At 39.7% G+C, this 21,463-nt stretch overlaps 1 protein-coding gene across 1 annotated transcript in view; it reads left to right on the top strand.

Annotated features, from left to right (window-relative positions):
* DNAH5 (dynein axonemal heavy chain 5) overlaps positions 1-21,463 on the top strand; it is a 200,866-nt gene that overhangs the window by 52,587 nt on the left and 126,816 nt on the right. Inside the window, exons 26-35 of the mRNA XM_065873626.1 lie at positions 1,391-1,453; positions 1,757-1,995; positions 2,732-2,972; positions 5,038-5,237; positions 7,667-7,820; positions 9,867-10,030; positions 11,143-11,299; positions 14,764-14,976; positions 15,715-15,939; positions 17,557-17,729. Of these exons, the coding sequence (XP_065729698.1) occupies positions 1,391-1,453; positions 1,757-1,995; positions 2,732-2,972; positions 5,038-5,237; positions 7,667-7,820; positions 9,867-10,030; positions 11,143-11,299; positions 14,764-14,976; positions 15,715-15,939; positions 17,557-17,729 (1,829 nt within the window). The remainder of the gene's footprint in view (positions 1-1,390; positions 1,454-1,756; positions 1,996-2,731; positions 2,973-5,037; positions 5,238-7,666; positions 7,821-9,866; positions 10,031-11,142; positions 11,300-14,763; positions 14,977-15,714; positions 15,940-17,556; positions 17,730-21,463) is intronic.

The following is a 21,463-nucleotide window of genomic DNA, read 5'->3' as shown; positions in this document are numbered from 1 at the left end:
CTCAACTATTGTTTTGATTTGATCACTATCCGCTTCAACTGGTCTACCAGACCGTGGAGCGTCGTCCAGGGAGAAATCTCCAGCACGAAACTTCGCAAACCACTTTTGACACGCTCGATCAGTCACAGCACCTTCTCCATACACTGCACAAATCTTTTTGTGCATTTCAGTTGCGTTTTTACCTTTCTTGAAATAATAAAGCATAATATGCTGAAAATGTTACTTTTTTTCTTCCATCTTCAATATTAAAATGGCTACACAAAAATTCACCAATTTTGATGTCTGTTTTTAAATGATATGAGAGCTGTCACAATACAATCTAACAAAACTGTTTCGAATGCAGTTAAAGACAACTAGAGCCATCTTACGGAAAAAACCGAATGAACCTTTTGGCCCACACAGTTTGTCAGATTTAATGAAATTCCCTAGGAATGGAAAATTTATTTTCACAAGAGCAAAGATCTTTCCCTTTCACAATCCTTTCCCCTTAGAATTCATCCAGAATAATTTCAACAGTAAATGGAAATTTAAAAGTGCTCTTTATATTATACCATTGGTTTCATACTGAAGTTATTTTGCTGGCTTTTCTAGATTTGTGTAGATAAATATTATTCACTTATAGTTGTCATGATCATCCTTCACACAGTATTCATTAGTTCTGCAAATACTGTAGAACTGCCCTTGGTGCTGAAGACGCAAAAGTGGACAAGACAGATTGAGTCCATATTTTAATCACACACACATAAGTTTTCATGCAAAATCTTCTGCTGGGAATATGTTGCTTAAGGAGACCCATTTCCAGCCAATTACAATGTGCTACAGAAGGGAAATGTGTAGAGTATAGGGTAAAACTTGTACTTATTAACTGGTAACACGCCAAACCACAAAGTAAATGAAATTAGGAGATGGGATTCATGAACCAACTTCATGGATGAAGAAGCACAGAAATCCAGTTATTGAAGGTGGTCTAATGTAAGAAAACCTGATTGGAATGTTAACATTACAGGTCATTTTACAAATAGATATTAGAGTGGTGAACTCTGTGTGTCATGTGGCATTAGTGTTCTAGTTCAAACCAGACACTGTTTGTGCTTCTTACAGAATAGTTATTTACCTTCATGTCACCTGATAAATTAATAGCACATATTTTTAATTTTCAAAATTTCTTGACATATGAAAGCTGTGACCTCAACTTGGCTTTTTTTTGGCCTTGAAAATATTTCCAAATGAGTTACTTTCCTGAGTCCTTTTTTACAAATAAAAAGTAAGTTTCCTATCCTGTATGTGACATGCATGTAAACAAAATTTGATATTCAAATACATAGTGCTCATGAAATTTGTATGCATTTGCTTCATTTTATTTTATGTTTATTTTAACTTTTCGTGTCAGAATGGTCCAATGGCTAGCGGCTTGAGACCCCAGGAAGCCAGTGATAGACTTATCATATTTCAGGTGATCTTTTTAGTTTCTTTGACTTTCTATATAACCAAAACCTCAATGTCTTTTAAACACATACTTTTTTTCTGCTTAATATAGAGAAGCCCATTGTGGAATATAGTATGTACTTACCTTTAAAAACTGTGATGTGGTATGGTTAACATTGGTTTCTATGTAATTAATTGTACTCATTTAGTTCTCATTTACGTGTGCTCAGAGATCATACATGTTTGCTTATTGGCCAATCTTTTTTTTTCATTTGCGTGTTTATTCACATGTAAATCCTTTTTGATGAGTTTTCACTTGTATTTTTATTAGAATCAATTTGATAATATCTATCGGAAATATATCACCTATACTGGAGGAGAGGAGCTTTTTGGTCTGCCAGTCACACAGTATCCTCAGCTTCTCGAAATCAAGAAGCAACTAAATCTTCTACAGAAAATATACGCTCTGTACAACAGTGTCATAGAAACTGTAAATAGCTATCACGATATTCTGTGGTCAGAAGTAAATATTGAAAAAATCAACAGTGAACTTTCAGAGTTCCAGAACAGGTGAGAAATTAATGTTTATCATGCCCAGAGCTATTGAACCTCAAATACTTTCTTCTTTGATAGGCTGTCAGGGTTCTTTTTTCACCCAGATGCTTCGAAAGCACATCATGCTTCATTGCTGTTGTCCACTGACATCACCCTTGTCAAATGCGATTTATTAATTACCCCTGTGTGTGCCTGGTGAGACAAGCACATCCTTTAAACCTGGATGAATCTTGCCAAGGGCTTTCCTGCATCTTAGAGAGAGCTGATCTCTATTTATATTACACTTACCAACATTTGAAGTTTATGTTAGATGATTTATTTGGAATAAAAGCAAGAGCCCTGCGATATTTCTACATCCTTGAAGTGTTAAACCGCCCCCCAAAATGGAGGATCATTTGTTGTACTTTTCAGTTGACAGCCTGAAACACTCTGCTGTGCTTTGTACTTGGTAGGGTCTCAAAACATGTTTGGAGAATGGAATTGAATTGGGAAGCACCTCTATTCTTTAAAATAATGCCTTTTACCTAATTTTTATGAGGAAATTGAAAAAAGTCATTCCTGGTTGGGAGGAGCAAATTTCTGCAATGTAAAAGTGTGTTATATTAACAGCTATCCGCTGAGTCATGAGATTTAACAATGTGATGGGTATTTGAGGTGACTGTTTTTGATGGAAATGCTAGCAGACAGTCTTGGATTGGAGACATTCCAGGCTTATATTCGAATGAACTTTCATGTTGGCTTTTCTTCGCAGGTGTCGGAAGCTGCCCCGGGCCTTGAAGGACTGGCAGGCTTTTTTGGATCTGAAGAAGACCATTGATGATTTCAGCGAGTGTTGTCCCCTGCTGGAGCGCATGGCCAGTAAGGCCATGATGGAAAGGCACTGGGAAAGGATAACTGCTCTCACTGGGCACAGTCTAGATGTGGGGAATGAAACTTTTAAGTTAAGACATATCATGGAGGCACCTCTTCTGAAATACAAAGAGGAAATAGAGGTACAATAATTGAGTGTATGTTGTGGGTGGGAGATTGGAAGGTCCCAGGGGATTTGAGAGTTTTCCTACATCATGGTCTGTTGGTGCAGTACATCATGCTAGAACAATCAAAACTCTTTTCCTGGTACTCAGCTATTATTTCTTCAACAAACCTTTATGTAACAGGTTCTGTGTTAAGTGCTGGGGACATACGTTCCTATATTTACAGATCATTAAATAATTTGTTTAATTAAATCATTATACAAATGAAGGTGTAGTTACAAACTGCAGTAAATACCATTGAAATGGAAGTATGCTGCTCTATGAGGGCCTCTAATAATGGGGTTGACCTCTCTGGGGGTGGGGCGAGGGCAATGAAGGTCAGGAAGACTGGGTGCTGGGTGAATGGGGTGTGCTTGTGTGGTGAGGGGGTAAGGGGCTTGGAAAGTGCAGAGAAGACAGTGTCAGGCAGGTGGAACAGCATATGTGAAGGGTCTGAGGTGTGTTTAGGGGACCAGACGGCCGAGATGTGGAGGTGGGCGAGAGAGGAGACAGCTAAGTTTGGGGAGATGGAGTGGGTCTAGAATGTGTTATCGATTTCAGTCTGTGAAGCAGTCGGTAGCCAACTGGGGGATGTATTTTGATTGGGGGATGACGTGGTTAAATTTGCATTTTGTAAAGATCACTCCGGTAGCTGTGAGGAGAAAGAATTGGAAAACGGAAAGGGAGAATGCTGGGAAACCAATTGGGAGGTTACTTGAATATCCCCGGCAACAGATAATGATGTGTCAGATGAGGAGGCAGGTAGTGAAGCTGAAGAGGGGAGACAAGATTGAAGAGATCGTTAGGAGGATAGAATGTGACGGAGTGAACATGGTAGGGAAATGGGAGGGGCTAAGGATGAACCCTAGAGTTCTTGCTGAGAGATCTAATTGGGTGATGGTGCTTATGACTGAGATGGGGAATGTTGGAAGGTGATCAGGTGGAATGACAAAGTGCAAAGACTATGAGCTTGATTTTGGGCATGAGTTTGACATTTCACAGATTGTGTTTTGGGTTCCCTTGATGTATCCAAACAGAAGCCCAGTAAGCAGTGGGTGTGGGTCTTTCCTGGAGATACAAAAGGTTGCTGACTGCACGGGTGTGGATATGCTCATCCAGAGAGAGACAAGATAAGACTGCAGAGAAGACAGGGAGGGTGATCAGAGAGCTGGGAAGAAGTCAGATTTCTGTTTACTCCCTCCTCTCGTACTGCATTGATTTGACTTTAGAGTTAAATCAGAGACACATTAAATTTTGAGTCTTTGATGAAAGTGGCAAAATTTAAAAGGTTATTGCGTATCTTTTTTATCCTAATTTTTATTGAGATATAATTGACATTTAACATGATGTAAGTTTAAGGTGTTCAACATAGTGATTTGATACATTTATATTGCAATATAATCTCCATTGTAGCGTTAGCTAACACCTCAATTATCATTTCTTCTAGTGGTGGGAACAATTGAGATCTAGTCTTTTAGAAAATTTAATGTTTAGCATACAGTTTTGTTGTCTATAATCACTGTACTGTGGTTTAGATCTCTAGGACTTATTTATCTATTAGCTGTAAATAGATATAACGTCTCTCTCATTCCCCCACCCCCAGCCCCTGGTAACTACCATTCCACTTTCTGTTTTTTCAAGTTTTTTTTTTTTTTTTTAAGATTCCACATATAAGGGCTATCATATAATATTTGTCTTTGTCTGACTTATCTCACTTAACCCAATATCCTCAAGGTCCCTCCATGCTGTCACAAATGGCAGGATTTTCTTTTTTATCATGGCTGAAAATCTTCCACTGCTGTATATCTCTTCTGTCTTCTTTCTTTCTGGAATAGTTTGGTGGTAGATTTTACAGATTAGGATAAATCTATATTATATCTACACACACACACCATTTATTATATTGCAGTTTAGATCTGGAAATGTAAGTATTTATAGATACATATAAAGGAAAGGGTATAGACAGGACCTCTGTTGAACCAAGACTATTTGAGAAGGATGTGTGACTTTCATGTGATAAAATGAGAGCTTGCACTTTTAATAGGACATCTGTATCAGTGCGGTGAAAGAGAGGGACATTGAACAAAAGCTGAAGCAAGTGATTAATGAATGGGACAACAGAACATTCACATTTGGCAACTTTAAAACCCGTGGAGAGCTCCTCTTGAGAGGAGACAGTACCTCGGAAATCATCTCCAACATGGAGGACAGCTTGATGTTACTGGGCTCCCTACTGGGCAACAGGTAGGAAAACCGTCCTTCTTTCCCCTGAGGTTTGAGAACCATAAAAACAAACACTTCAAGGGAAATTAATTAAACAAATGCAACAATACCCCTCGTACAATCTATTCAACATTAAAAGTACTTGTTTTAATTTTAGCCTTTGGCACGGCATGGATAAAACTGTTTTGATTTCATTATCCTCTATTTGGGGGATGTGTCTGAGACCATCAGTTGGACAAAATCATGCACCATGTAATTAGCCACTTGGATCTTGTGGAACATTTCAGCTTTGCTGCTGACAAGCCTCACTGCACAGCTGACAGCTCGACAGGCTCTAGATTCCAGAAGGAAAATTATTCTGAATTTTAGAATAATTACTTCAGAAACCTTTCTGTCAACACCTATGGACTAGAAACTCTTAGTTGTGTACACACTTTAATGAGATGACAGATTAAGATAGAGAATGAAGTTAATTCATAAAGAGCAGTAAAGCAGCACAGACCGATACCAGCCTAACATTTCTATTTGATGGTAGCAGCAGAGCTGTCATGCTTTGGACGTGCAAGCCAGAGACGCATAAACTTAGATTTCTTTGGTTCAGTGCTTCCTCTGGTGCTTTTTGAAATAATTTTTTTGTTCACCAGGATTTTCTCAAATAAATGGTAATTGTGTAAGTGTTTGAAATGAGTAATATAGAATATAAAATTAGGTCTTAGAGTTTCGGACTATTGGTAACATTGAGTCTGAACTACTTAGAATTTGGTGAGTTTTAATGAATTTGGTTACTGGTCACACCCAACCAGAATTAAGGACAGATGGAAGATAACATACCCTATGGAGGTAGAAGAAGTACACATATACATTAACTAAACATCATCTGTGTTAGGAATGGGTAAACTTTTCTTACCAATGGCATTGAACCCACAGAGTTGTATGAGGAACACATATTCAACAGAAATTTACGGAATACCGACCACGTGCCATGTGGTCTTCTAGGTGCTGTGGTTAGAAGGGTGAATAAAACAAAGATCTCTGTTGCTACGGACCTGTATTCTTGTGAAAAGCATAAACAAGCAAAAGACCCCGGAAAGATGTGTAGAATATTAAAGCAATCTACTTAACACTTAAGACTATGGAAATTAAAAGTTTATTCACTAATATGACTAATATTTGAGATGACTTCAAGCCCGTATTATGTTGGACTGGAGACATCAAGAAAGGGTGAAGAAGGAGAAGAGGAAAAACAACAAAAGGACAATCGTTTAGGAGTAGGGTTGTCTACAAATAACAGAAGCACCACATACAACATTGCTTGAACAAGACTGAAGTTTATGTCTTTCTCAAGTAAAAAAAGTCCCAAGGTTGATGGCTCTTGGGAGCCCTTCTCCTCCTTCTACCCCTTACATCCAATGCTGCTGCTCTCCTCCCATCCGGAAGAGTGTTTTTCAGACTTGGCTACACACTAGACACACCTAAGGAACTTTAAAAAATCCCAAAGCCTGGGCCACATCCCAGACTGATCGAATCAAAGTTCCCAGGGGTGGGATCCAGGCAGGTATTGGTAGGGTTTTTTGTTGTTGTTGTTTGTTTTACGGTATTGGTAGTTTTTAATATTTATCGGATGATTAGAATGTGCAGCTGTGGTTGAGGAATATTGATGTGGAGCTTAATCCCGGGACTGCACATTGCTGCAAAGGAGGCTGCGAAACTCAGTACTTTAACTGGGCAGCTATGAGTCTAGGTAGAAATGGGGTTCTGTATCTAAAGAAGAAGGAGAAAAAGATACTGGGGGACCACTGTCTGTTTCTGTCTCACGAGGAAAAAGGGAAGATAGATTAACTATGAGAGAGGAAGAAAAGGTGGCTCTCAGGCTTTATGTGTGTACACGCAGAAAGCCTCATGCATACATGTACACACAGACATGAGTGGGGTGGACAGGAGTGGATGGGAAGTTGGAAGGAGGCTCAGAAGAGGGCAGGCTAAAGAGAGAGTCCAGACAGTATCATATTTGAAAACGGAATTTGTTGTTCGGTCTCTGCCAACGGCTCTGTAATGGCTCCACATTACGTGAAAAACAAGAGACTCCACGGAATAGGCACAGAAGCTCAGTGGAGAGAATGTTATTCCCTTGGCGACAGCAACAATGACCAGAATGATACTATTCCAGCAGCTGGGTGGAGTCAAGTCTAACGCTTGATCTGCTTCTTAGATGATACATCTCCCACTTCTCTATGCCCTGGGTCAAAAGGGAAAAAGTCAGTTTAACAATGCCCAGTATATGGTGATGAATGAATCACTTGGTAGCGTCATTGTAAAAGCCAGCAACGTAATCAAAGTTGTAAAGAAACAGGTGAAAATCAGGATTTTGTAAAAACCTCTTTAGTTTGAAAACAACAACAATAAAAACAAAACACTAAAAAAACAAATTCTGAATGTATTTCTCGTTTTAGGTACAATATGCCATTCAAAGGCCAGATTCAAAAGTGGGTGCAATACCTTTCCAACTCAGCAGACATCATTGAGAATTGGATGATGGTGCAAAACTTGTGGATTTACTTAGAAGCCGTCTTTGTAGGAGGAGACATTGCCAAGCAGCTTCCCAAGGTCTTAGAAATTTCTTTATGATTTCATTCGGTTTTTAAACTTAGAGAGCTATCTAATAACTCAGAATGCCCTTAAAAATGCAATAAACTTCAACCTCTATTGAGCCACCCCTTCTCCAGTCTTTTGGTTGTTGCTGTCAAGCTGTTCTTCAAAGAGAGAGAGGGTAATTGTGGAAAAGAGGGGTGTGAAAATGAGAGGAAGAATGCTTCAAAACCGTGAGGTTTTATAGGAAATGGAGGGTTAAAAAACAAAGAATGAATGCCTGCATAATTGATATACTTCTTCAGATAATTTGAAGGTGGAACTTGGAACAGTGTAGAATTACAGAGTGGTTATCTTGACAGTGGTAGGATAATTTGTTCTCTACTACTGACAGTTTAAAATAACCTACACTCTACAATATACCCAATTATATCAGTACTGTAAAATGGGGTGGAAATCTGCAGGGAAAAACTCAAGGATTCTTATCCAATTACGTTAAATTGTTTGCTAAATTATAACGTGTTAACAATACATTTGAGTTTTAGAAGCATGATTGTGTTGAGTGTTCTCTTTGCTTAGGTTTCCTTAGCTTTCTCTTTGGTTAGTTTTCAGTTTAATTATAGAGGGCAGACCCGTTAGCTGATTTATTTTTTGGCTACCAGTGAAATGTATCCATACATTATAATTTTAGGTATTTATTTTTCTTTTATATTTGGGCGTGTTTTTCTTCTTGATGGGTGAAGAGTCTCAAATTGGACTTAATGGAAACTTTCACATGCAATATTGAAGGAGTTAGGTGGAGTTTCTTGCTCTCATACTTGATAGTATGTGCTCATTGGTAAAATATAGAAAGTTTTAAGGAAGAAAAATCACAATTATTCCTACTCTCTCAAATTAATCTGCGCATTTTCCATTTTTCCTAAAAAAGCTATTAAAGGGCTTCCCTGGTGGCGCAGTGGTTGAGAGTCCGCCTGCCGATGCGGGGGACGCGTGTTCGTGCCCCGGTCCGGGAAGATCCCACGTGCCGCGGATCGGCTGGGCCCGTGAGCCATGGCCGCTGAGCCTGCGCGTCCGGAGCCTGTGCTCCGCAACGGGAGAGGCCACAACAGTGAGAGGCCCGCGTACAGCAAAAAAAAAAAGCTATTAAAAATTTCAGAATATTAGGGTCACACTATAATTAATTTTGTATCTTATTTTTATTTTTTTTTGCGGTACGCGGGCCTCTCACTGCTGTGGCCTCTCCCGTTGCGGAGCACAGGCTCCGGACGCGCAGGCTCAGCGGCCATGGCTCACGGGCCCAGCCGCTCCGCGGCACGTGGGATCCTCCCGGACCGGGGCACGAACACGCGTCCCCCGCATCGGCAGGCGGACTCTCAACCACTGCGCCACCAGGGAAGCCCTGTATCTTATTTTTAAATGTTTGTTTTCTAAATACACAAATAATGCTCGGTGTAGAAAACTTGAAAAACATAAGATTCACTTAATTTGGAGGTAATTGAAAACAGTTGGGAGGGTGCTTTTCTCCCAAATTATCTTGTGTTGTATTATTATTTATATTAAATATTATTATTATTTTTAATATTTATTGGACTATAGTTGATTTACAATGTTATGTTAGTTTCAGGTGTACAGCAAAGTCAATCAATTATACATATACATATATCCACTCTGTTTTTAGATTCTTTTCCCATATAGGCCATTACAGGGTACTGAGTAGAATTCCCTGTGCTATACAGTAGGTTCTTATTAGTTATCTATTATATACAGTAGGGTGTATATGTCAATCCCAATCTCCCAATTTGTATTATTATTTTTATACCTGCTTCCTGCTTTTAGTTAACATAATGTAGGTCCCAGGGTTGAGCTAAAGATTCTTATTTAAGAAAGGGGGTGCTCTGGTGCAGAAGACCCAGGGAAAATTGAAATAGAACATGTGTGATATTTCATGTATGCACAGGGTATCCAGAACGGTTACAAGTCTGACCTCAGCGGGAGGTATGTGAGACACTCTGTCCTTGGGATCACAGACGTGTCCAAGTGTGCTTTGTTGCCTTGTGCTCATAGGAGGCCAAGCGCTTTTCCAACATAGATAAATCCTGGGTGAAGGTCATGACTCGGGCACATGAGATGCCCAGTGTGGTTCAGTGTTGTGTTGGAGATGAGACCATGGGGCAGCTGTTACCACACTTGCTGGACCAGTTGGAAATCTGCCAGAAATCCCTTACTGGGTAAGTTCACTCTAAGCATCCTAGAGATGAAAGGGACCAGAGACGCGAGACAGGATTAGCCAAATGGGTGTTCTTTTGCTTAGACTCAATTCATGTCTAACGTGGTGGCTTAGATAAAACCGATAGTTTGGAGCCTTATCGTCTCTCCAGGCAGTTACTAGATTTTCTCTGATGTTTAAATTATAGGCTTTATGGCTTCTTCCATCATTGGGACAAGAGCTTGTAAATATTCTGATGCAGTCCTTGTTTTTAAGATTAATATACCTGTTTTTCTGATCTCCTTCTTGGATAAACATCTGAAGAAGCAAAATATTTCATTATACTCAACCAAGAACAATATGAACAGTGCGTAGTGTACACAAGCAGCCAAGATTATACAAAAACGAGAGCCTAATCTAATGCCTAGCAATATACACTGACACACCCACACCCACACCCACACTTACATAGATGGAGGCTGGAGGAACTCCAAGAGTAATAAATAATCTTCTTGCCCTTTGGCTAATCACGATAAAATCACTAAGTAGAAATATGTTAAATAGGGAAACAGAAGTGCAGCAGAAGTAGGGTGATGACAGGTAGAACGAACATTCACTGGGTTTCTGTAACTCCTCGAGGCAGAGAACAGTGTCAAGACCCTTCCTTCCATGCAGCTGGATTTTGTTTCTGCTTCAGTGATAGATTCATTGGATTCTTTTAAGATACAATCCTAAGAATGGGAATTGTCAGCCTTTAGCTGACATAGCACTGTGCTTTCAAATAAAATAAAACAAACACAAAACCGAAAGACTCCCTGTGTGTAAATCTTCCTGTCTTCTACAAAGAAAGTACAAATATTTCCAGGCTAAGTCAAATGTGTACATTATACTTGTGAAAAATGAGGAAATTCTATTAATTCTGGAAAAAAATAGTTTCCCAATCAGAATATGGACTCCCACTTGGCAAAATTAGTAATGAAAAAAACAAAAACACAGAACAAAACAAAAACATTGAACAGTGTGGGAAAACTAGATTCTCTCAAAGTCTTTTCCCTTTTTCCCATCCAGATTAATTTAGTCCTAGAAAGACCTGTTTTGTGTGCTTATGAGGTTTATCTTTTCCTCCCCACTTAGGTACTTGGAGAAAAAACGGCTTTGCTTTCCTCGGTTCTTCTTCGTCTCAGACCCCGCTCTTCTGGAGATTCTGGGGCAGGCATCAGACACACACGCTATACAAGCCCATTTGCTCAGTGTGTTTGACAACATCAAAACGGTCAAGTTCCATGAAAAGGTTTGCCTAATTCTAATTGCTGGCCAGCAATTTACGTATCTTAGAATCTCAACTGTCTTTATCAAATTGCTCTCCAATAGTGTTTACAAAGATTTACTTCCCTGTCCGTTAAATATCACCCAGTGACTAAAAAGATACTTTTGGGCCCAATTTGCCTTCAGAGCTATGTGACTTCTTAATATCCAAAGTGTAGATTTGAATAACAGATAGTTTAAATGTGATTAGGAATGCTTCATATGTAGCATTCATAGCTTCACATGCCAAGTTAACTGTTTAGAAATTCAACAAAAAAAAGGAACAGATTGCTCATCAGATAGTGCCTTGACTGAACAGAATTCCACAGTGACTTGTTCTAATCAGGCTTCAGATGTTTTTGGCGTGACGGTCCTCCATGGTTTTCATCATACTCCATTGAAAACCTTTTCTTTCCTTTTTTGTTTTCAAACACTCCCAACAATTTCTAGAATCGTGGAGTTGTATGGGACCCAAAAGAAGTTATCCAACATGAGGAAGACTATACATTTGCTTAGCTGCCAGAAGATATTGTCTCATCTACCCCTTTACCCCCAATTCCCTAAAAAAGTGACCCTTCCAGTTGGATAACGTATTCAGCTCCCTTATGGTGTTTCATACAAACCTTAGTATCATTTATCCATTCATCCCAGAATGCAACTTGCATCTGTTGAGCAAATACCACGGACTAGATGTTGTGCTTAACAATGGGAATATTACCGTCCTCAGGGTTCTCGTGCTCTGGTGGGGTCTACAGAGTGCAGCTCGTGGCCATTAAAAGCCAGTCATTTACGTTCAAGCCCCTCGCTGTGTGCCAGGCATGATGCCAGTCCTGGGGTTCCAAGGAAGAATATATCGCAATCCATACTGCAGTTGTTTTTATGCAGTACAACATTCAAGAGAAATTTGGCAATTAAACCATCGATATTTTTGACTTGCTGTGTTTGTGTGATGCACAAGGAGCATGGAGATGCCCACCAGGGAGCCCTAACCTGTGTGTAAGGGGTGTAAGAGAAAGCTTCCTGTGGGACAATGTGGTGTTTGAACTGAGTTTTTGAAGGTGAGTGGAACATAACCAGGCAAGTGGGGAAGGGACGCACAGTCTGGCCAGAGGAAGGGCAAGTGCAATGGCCCGGAGGTGTGGGCAGTCTAGGATGTCAGAAGTGTGGGTATGTGAGGGAGTGTATTACTTTCCTAGGGCTTCCATGGATTAAAACAACAGAAAATTATTCTCTCACAGTTCCAGAGGCTAGACTTCCAGACTAAGGTGTTGGCAGGGTTGGTTCCGACCGGAGGCTCTGCAGGAGAGTCTGTTTAGTGCCTGTCTCCTAGTTCCCAGTGGTGGTCAGCAATCCTTGGTGTTCCTTTTCTTGCAGACACATCAATTTGACCTCCACCTTTGTCTTCACTTGACATTCTCCTTGTGTGTCTGTGTCTAAATTTCCTTCTTCTTCTAAGGTCATTGTATTCGGGTCCACCAGCATCCAAGATGACCTCATCTTAACTTGATTGCACCTTCAAACACCCCATTTCCAAATCAGGTCCCACTCACAGGTACTAGGGGTCGGGGCTTCCATATATATTTTTGGAGGAGACAGTTTAACCCACAAATGGGGTGATGAGCAAAGGGAAAAGAGGGAGAAGGAGGCATGGACCATATTCCAGAAGGTCAAGCCATCACACTATGGAATGTACTTCATCATGAACGTGACAAAAGGTGTGGGAGGTTTTCAGCAGAGCAGTGACCTGATTTGTGTTTCAGAAAGAGCCTCTGGCTCAGAGTAGGAGGCAGAATGGAAGGGGGCAAGGAAACCAATTTCAAAAGTGATTGCAAAGTCAGGATGGAAAAGGCCGAGTTGCTACAACAAAGGGGGTGGGTGGAGAGAAAGAGAAGACCGTATGGATTGAATGGTTTAAAAATTGATCTTTCTTGTAGATCTACTGGATGCGTGGGTTGAAAGAGGGCATTGAATTACCGAGGAAGTTCTTCTTGATGTTTTCCTCAAATCCTTCTGCTTTAGCACCAGGACTTCATGGTCCTAGAGTGAAGCTTCTCATTGTTTGATTGTACATTGAAGATAATTGAAACTTCCTCATTTTCAGCCTCTGTTCCTAGCAATTACTTCTTAAAAATAAATAGCATTGCTTTTTTTTTTTTTTTCTTGTTGCTGTTCCTACCATAAGGTTTCTACAGCCAGGGGCAGATCCTGGTTTTGTGGGTCCTAAATCTTATAAAATTATAAATACAAATTTATATTCAGGACCTAGAAGAGTCTGTGCAAGTGAGGGACCCTGAAACTTAAGGCTCATTAGCTTCTTGGTAGATCACTTCTGTGGACAACTAAGGAGGATTTCATTAATACAGACTAAATCTGGGCCCAAGGGAACAATATTCCACTTACTAGAGAACAAAACAACAACAAACATTTGCATTTACTTTATACTTTGCATCACAGTTGTTCCTTGGTGTCTGTGGGGAGGATTGGTTCCAGGACCCCAGCAGATACCAAAATCTGTGGAGGCCTAAGTCTCACATAAAATACTGTAATATTTGGATATACCTACACATGGTTTCTAGATTACTTATAATACAATACAATGTAAAGGTTATGTAAATAGTTGCCAGCATGTGGCAAATTCAAGTTTTGCTTTTTGGAACTTTCTGGAATTTTTTTTTCAAATATTGATCAGAGGTTGGTTGAGTTTGTGGATTCAGAAACCATGGATATGGAGGGCCAACTGTATTTTGCATAACTGGCATGAGTGTCCTGTAAGGTGAGTTGGGAAGTAGGACAGGCATGATTTTTAATGACTAAATAGAAGCAAGAAATTTAGTCTCCGAGATGTGTCTTCCAATATTGGAAGGTCAGTGAATAGCACAGCACCATTTGAACCATATTTTAGAATTCCAAATACTCCACATATTCTCATTATGCCATACTGCATGGAAATTGAAGTGAAATGACCAGACTAGGAGCTGGGTTTGCATGAGAATATATTATGTGCAACCAACAGCTCCTGTAAAGAGCACAATGTTTAGTATAGAATTGGAATTGCCTTGTGAGACGTTTGCATTGATCATTTTGACCAGGTCATTGCTAATGTCAGCTTGATAATCTCGTGGTGTGGATGACAGGGTCTTAGAGAGTCCTATTTCATCTTGGGAAACTTTAGAGGTTTTTTGTGATTATTAGATTTGTATTGAACATTTCTCTTAGAAAACAAGTTTTCCCTCTCTGGTATAGACTATTCGAAATTGATTTAGTATTCCCTTTTTGATTTCATGGATAGCTTTTTAAAAATTTGTTTTGGAATTGATTTTGTACCATACTTTGCGTTTTATTTTGTAAAATGTGGCTTAACTTTCTACAGGAAGGATAACATTGACAAGAGGGCAATGGAGGAATTCATTCTTTGTGTAAATATAGCTTCTTTTTGGGCTTCTAACACAGATCTATGATCGCATTCTGTCAGTTTCCTCTCGAGAGGGTGAGACGATTGAATTGGATAAACCCGTGATGGCAGAGGGCAATGTGGAAGTTTGGCTTAATTCTCTCTTGGAGGAGTCTCAGGCCTCATTACATCTTGTGATTCGCCAGGCAGCTGCAAATATTCAAGAAACAGGTTTCCAAGTGATTGAATTTCTTTCTTCCTTCCCTGCTCAGGTCAGTGTATTGAAATTGGAAAGTAATTTTTATAGAATAGTCATTTTAGATCTCAGATATTGTCTATTGTAAACTACACAACTGCCTATAGTTTAACTCTAGACCAATATTAAGATTTTCATTAGGATTTGTTAAATATAGAAAAGCTTAAAGATTTCAACTACAGATTACTTGGTGTTATGTATCTGTATCTATACATATATATTTATAAATATACACATATTTGTGCTGAGATATTTGATATGTTTTCTTTAACTTAAAATATTTTTTTCCTACTGAATCTCTTCAGTACATAAATCATAAAATGTACTGAGTGTGTTTTACCAGAAAAATGAGAAATATGTTTCAGCAATAAAATACAGAAAATGATGTTTTCTTAGTCATGTGATCAATAGAGATTTTGTGTCTACTATGTGTAGACACATAGTGTTAGTTTGGGGAAAGTAGGTTTAAGACGTATTCTTTCCGTACCAGTAACTTAAAATCTATCTAGGGAGAAATATGACTTAGAATGAGAAGAATAAAACTGTAGACATGTCATGAGGCTGTATATACTTAATTGTCAGGTAAACAATATGAATAGAGCCTCCATAGCTTTTGAAACAACCCATCAAGTTGATGTAATCAAGGATGGCCTGACATTTGCATAATAATCACAGCTGTTTACTATATTGTGATTTCTATTTAAATATATTCATATGCCATACGCACTCATAAAGCCTTTTTTATTTCCATAAGGTTGGATTATTAGGAATTCAAATGATATGGACACGGGATTCAGAAGAGGCTCTTAGAAATGCCAAGTCTGATAAAAAAATCATGCAGAAAACCAATCAGTCTTTCCTGGAGCTACTGAACACATTGATAGACATGACAACCAAGGATCTGAGTTCCGTGGAACGAGTTAAATATGAGACTTTGATTACTATTCATGTGCACCAAAGAGATATCTTTGATGACCTGGTAAATGCTTTACAGATGCTGTGGCATATACAGAAAAGCAAATACTAGAAACTATCTTTGTTTACCCACTGGGAATAGTTTGAATGAATTCAAAGAAAAGGTAAAATTCAGGCAAAGAAGCATCTTCACGATGAGAGATTGTTTGTCAGACTTTCTTTTCAGTCTTTAGCTGAAATTTCAGCTCTTTCCCAATGATCTCGGCTAAGGTGTTATGGAGGCAATTAGACTTTATTTTAAAATTCTTTATGTGATCATTTTTAATGCTGAAATGTCATGTAGCGTCCTGAAAAGCTTTTATTTGTCTTGCGCTCCTTTTGATTATTAGATTGAAGATGACCAGTTTCTTGCTATAGAAATAATAAGTGATATTGCTAGTAGAACTGCTTAGTAGCTCCTTTAAGGCGCTTCATAAATCACAGCTTTAACAAGTTATGCTACATTTTATGTCATTGATTGCAAATGGTCTTTCCTAATATAGTTTGTGACATTTAGGAGACATGCGGATTTTGCCTTTAAAGAAAGAACAGGGGGCTTCCCTGGTGGCGCAGTGGTTGAGAGTCCGCCTGCCGATGCAGGGGACACGGGTTCGTGCCCCGGTCCGGGAAGATCCCACATGCCGCGGAGCGGCTGGGCCCGTGAACCATGGCCGCTGAGCCTGTGTGTCCGGAGCCTGTGCTCCGCAACGGGAGAGGCCACAACAGTGAGAGGCCCGCGTACCACAAAAAAAAAGAAAGAACAGGGATGGAAAAGAGTGTTTCGTAGCTATAGAAAATAAGAAATGGGAAAAGAAATGATATTTGTCCTCTACTATAAAATACAACATTAGATAACAGGCATGAAGCTCTTATTTTCATAATAATTTTCTGGATCGTGTCTCACCCCGTTATTTAAAAAAGATTATGAAAGATTGGTTCTGATGTAATGGAAGTAAAGGCAATGCATTCAAGCTGTTATGTGCTAATCTCCTCTCTTAATAGTTAATCACACTGTTTGCCTCAATGAGAAATAAAGGGCTCAGGGTAGGTAGTTTTAGATTTCTTATTTGTCAAAGAAAAATGATTAAAGTGGCTTAAAATTTTGGTTAAAAATATTCAGAAAAAAGCATTGCTGGGCAATAACCTGCCATTTAGATGTTAGAAATTTTGGCCCCCTGCAAATCCTAGGAAGGGTAATTAACGGATGAAAAAAAAAAAACCCAAGAATGTACTTTATCATAATCATAAGAGGTGACTTTTTTTCCTAATGAGATTGTTCAGCTGTATCTTTGTAAGCCAAATGTGTTTTTTCATAGGTTGTATTTCATGGTTAGGACTGTGGTATTGGACATTTAAGGGTGAAATTTAAGAAATGAATACCTTCCTCTTAAAATAGATCACGTTATTTAAATTGAGGGCCACAATTAGTTTCTCTTGACTTCTCCTTTTCTCATATCGTTGAAAGTATCTTTTTTTGCTGAGCAATAAATGAATGGGTTGGATGGTGATGTAGTTGACATCTCCCAAGTAGCTGGGCTCTCTGCGTTCCATTAACTTCACATTATGATCTACCTGAATGCTAATGCGTATAGTTAATAAGCGGTTCTCATCTCAGTTTTAACACATACCTTTTGCATTTCAGTGTCACATGCATATCAAGAGCCCTACAGACTTTGAGTGGCTGAAACAGTGCAGATTTTATTTTAACGAAGATTCCGACAAGATGATGATTCACATCACAGATGTGCCGTTCATATACCAGAATGAGTTTGTTGGCTGCACTGACAGGCTCGTTATAACTCCCCTCACAGACAGGTGATGGAAGGGTTCTGTGAATCCTCAACTTCTCCCTCCTCCACCCCCAACCTTCTCATTCTCTCCAGGTGCTCAAGGGATTTTGGCTGATGGTCTCTTTAGGGTTTACAGGCTCTTTTATATTAAAGTCTTCGAAATTCGGTGTGTTTAGCTTTACACACGTCTTCACATGGGATTTAGTAGGTTTGTGACTAAAACAGACTTTGCTTCCTTTGCCTTCAGTCTTATAGAATCTAAGTTTAAATGACCTCTGTGGACATCAAATGGGAAAAAAGCGAATTAATCGCTATGTATCAATAGGTGCAAATCACCATGGGCTTTGAGGGCTGCTTTAGGGGACTGTGGCACTTATTGTCATTACAGAGGCAATAAGGTGGTTTTTTAGCAGGAAAGAAATTGAGTATGAACACTGGTGAATCGTGATGGAGAGGACATTGACCTGTCCTGCCCTCTGCCTGTTATTTACCGTGTTAGCCAGAGCCGCCATGCAGTTTCCCTGGACTCAGTTTCCTCATCTGTAAGATGTACTAGGTTATCTCCAGGGGTCCTTCCTCCATGGCTAATAGCCTGTAATTCACTTAGTTTAATTTGAGCTTTGTGGCATCAGCTAATTGTATATGTGCTGTTCAGGGATGCTTTGAATACTTATGTTGGACAAAATGGCTGAGTGTTAAAATCAACATTGGGCCTAAGGAGAAGCTAAAGCTGAATATCAATCATTTTCACAGGATGAACCCCTGGGCTACTAGATTGAAAATATTATCCGACAAAGTATAAAAGTTTGACGTAATAGCCCTGTCTGTGAGATTTTTCCCTCTGCTCAGTTGTGATACTGAATGAAATGCTCACTTTTACCTGAGGATTGAGGAGTAGCAGAAGATTTTACTGTCCTTTTCTCCTCACATTTTCATTGTCTTCATACACTCCATATTCCTTCTTATGTCTCATTAAAGATGATTTCTTTTTTTTAAAAGTTTTATTGGAGTTTAGTTGATTTACAGACGTAAGTTCCAGGTGTACAGCAAAGTGAATTAGTTGTACATATACATATATCCACTCTTTTTTTAGATTCTTTTCCATATAGGCCATTACAGAGTACTGAGTAGACTTCCCTGTGCTACACACTAGGTTCTTATTAGTTATCTATTTTATATATGTCAATAGTAGTATGTGTATATCAGTCCCAATCTCCCAATTTATCCCTCTCCCCCATATCCCCTGGTAACCATATGTTTGTTTTCTACAAAAGATGGTTTCTACTGGATGCTTTTGGATGTCTTTTTGGAGTTGTTCTCTTTGTTTTGAAGCGCAGAGGTGAATAATGACAAAATGTGGAGAATTCCTTGAAACACTTGTAACAGCTATTTCACACCTTCTCTCCTTCCAGACCTCAAGCATCCCCCTCCATTCCTCTCTCGACCGAAGGCCCCGTTTCCTGTTTTACTGAGAAGATAGATGCTACCACAGGAGAGGACCTGCACTCATTCCCCACCATCATGTCTGCCAACCAAGCCCCTATCCTTATGCTGTCCACTTTCTCTCCTGGTTTTAGGGGTGGAGTTTGTGCTGCCATCCAAAGCCAACACCTTCCACTGAAACAGTTATTTTGTCTCTGGGAGCATCATCAATTTTCACTTTCCGCTGGATCATTCTCATCAACGTACGATGTGCTATAATGGCTTCCAGAAAGGAAATCCTACCGTGAATCCTCTAGTTTCCCTCCCATTTCTGTACTCCCATCAAAACGCCTCAAAATCACAGTTTTTTCTGTCTATTTTACCTTGAATTCACGCCATTCAGGTTCTATGAACAGGTTTTCTGTTGCTTTCATAACAAATGACCACACGTTTAGAAGCTTAAACAGCACAAATTATTTCACAGCTGTGTACGTCAGAAATGTGACGCACACCTTGTTGGACTAACATCAGGTGTCAGCAGGACTGTGGTCCCTCCTGGAGTCTCTAGGGGAGAATCTGCTTTTTGTTTTTTAGTTTGTTGGCAGAATTCTTTTTCTTGTGGCTGCAGGACCTATGTCCCCACTTCCCTGCAGACTGTCAGCTGAGGGCTGTTCCCAGAGTCTGGAGGCTGCTGTATTCCTTGGCTTGTGGCCCCTTCCTTCATCTTCACAGCCACAACCATGGGTTGAGACTCCTTCATGCTTCCAGTCTCTTTTCCTTTTCCCGTCTCATGTCTCTGACCCAGTCTTCTGCCTCCCTCTTTCCCTTTTAAGGACTCATGAGATTAGATGGGGTTCACTGTGTAATCCGGGATAATCTCCCCATCTCAAGGCCTTTCACATTAATTACATCTGCAAAGTCCCTTTAGCTGTGTAAAGGGATTGGGATGTGGATATCTTTGGGGGACCATTATTCTGCCCATCACACTTTCTTCCCCCAGTAGGGCAGTCACCCAGATCCTCATGTTGCTAAATCCAATGGTCATTTCTAGTTCTGACCTTCCTTGACTAGTCAGCAGCATTTGCATAGGTGATCGCTGTCTCCTTTTTGATACACTTTCTTCATGTGGCTTCCAGGACACAACATTCACCTAGTTCCTCTTGTTCTGTTTCTTCATACCGTCTCCTACTGGTTCCTCTTCATCTTCTTGACCCCTAATCACTGAATGCACCAAGGCTCTTCTCCATCACTCACTCCTCAGGTGATCTCACATGGCTTTAAATATCATCTAGATGTGGACTCTCCAATCTCTGCACCCTGACAGGGCTTCTCCCTTGAACTCCAGACACATACATTCACTTGCCTATGTGACATGTTTTCTTGGATGCTTACTGGGAATTCACACTTATGGTTGATTGTCCGCCCACAAAACTGCCCTCTTCTCCGGCTTTGCAAATGGCAATTCCATCCTTCAGTTGCTCAAACCAAAATCCTTGGAGTATCCTAAATGCCTTTCTTTCTCTCACTTTATTATCCAATCTATCATCAAGTTTGGTCACCACCACTTTCAGAACTCACTTAGGATGTGACCACTTTTCTCCCCTTTGCTGTTATCATGTTAGTCCAGGCCACCATAATGTCTAGGCTGGATGACTGCAATAGTCTTTTATCTGGTTTTCTGCTTCTGCCATTGCCTCTCAATTCAGACACTGGAATATAAGTCAGGTCCTGTCATCCCTTTGCCTTGATCTCCACTGTCTTTCCATCTCACCCAAAGTAAAAGCCAATGTCCTTACATTGGCCTATAAGACCTGCCATTATCTGATCCCTGCTACTCTTTCTCCTTCCTCATTGAGCTCCAGCTACTTGCTCCTTGGCTGTTCCTTGAATAGTCTCAGCACACTGCTGCCTCAGGACCTTTGCACTTGCTCTTGCCTTAACTGGGAACGCTTTTCCTTTCGATCCTGGCATAGCTCACTTCCTCTTCTCCAGGTCTCCGATTGAATGTCATCGCACATGGGTCTTTGGACTTGACACATTTGAAGCAGCAATCGCCACACTCCTGAACCCTCCTAACCAGCTTGATTTTTCCTGTTTTCTACTTTTGAATAGTTTATTTCCTTCCTTTAGGATATCAGGTATATCCTTTGAGGTATAGATTTCCTGTGATTTATTCACTGCCCCTAGAACAGTTCTGTGCCATAATAGGTACTAAATAAAATTTCCCAAATGAATGAAGAAATGTTTATTTTCAAAGTCACATCTTTGTGGCGAAAACATTAAATAGTACCTAAAGATATAAAGTTGAAAGTATGAGAGGAAAATTTTTCTATTTTT

Source organism: Phocoena phocoena, chromosome 3, assembly GCF_963924675.1.
Source record: "Phocoena phocoena chromosome 3, mPhoPho1.1, whole genome shotgun sequence".
Lineage (NCBI taxonomy): Eukaryota > Metazoa > Chordata > Mammalia > Artiodactyla > Phocoenidae > Phocoena > Phocoena phocoena.
This window is presented reverse-complemented; position numbering and strand designations above follow the sequence as displayed.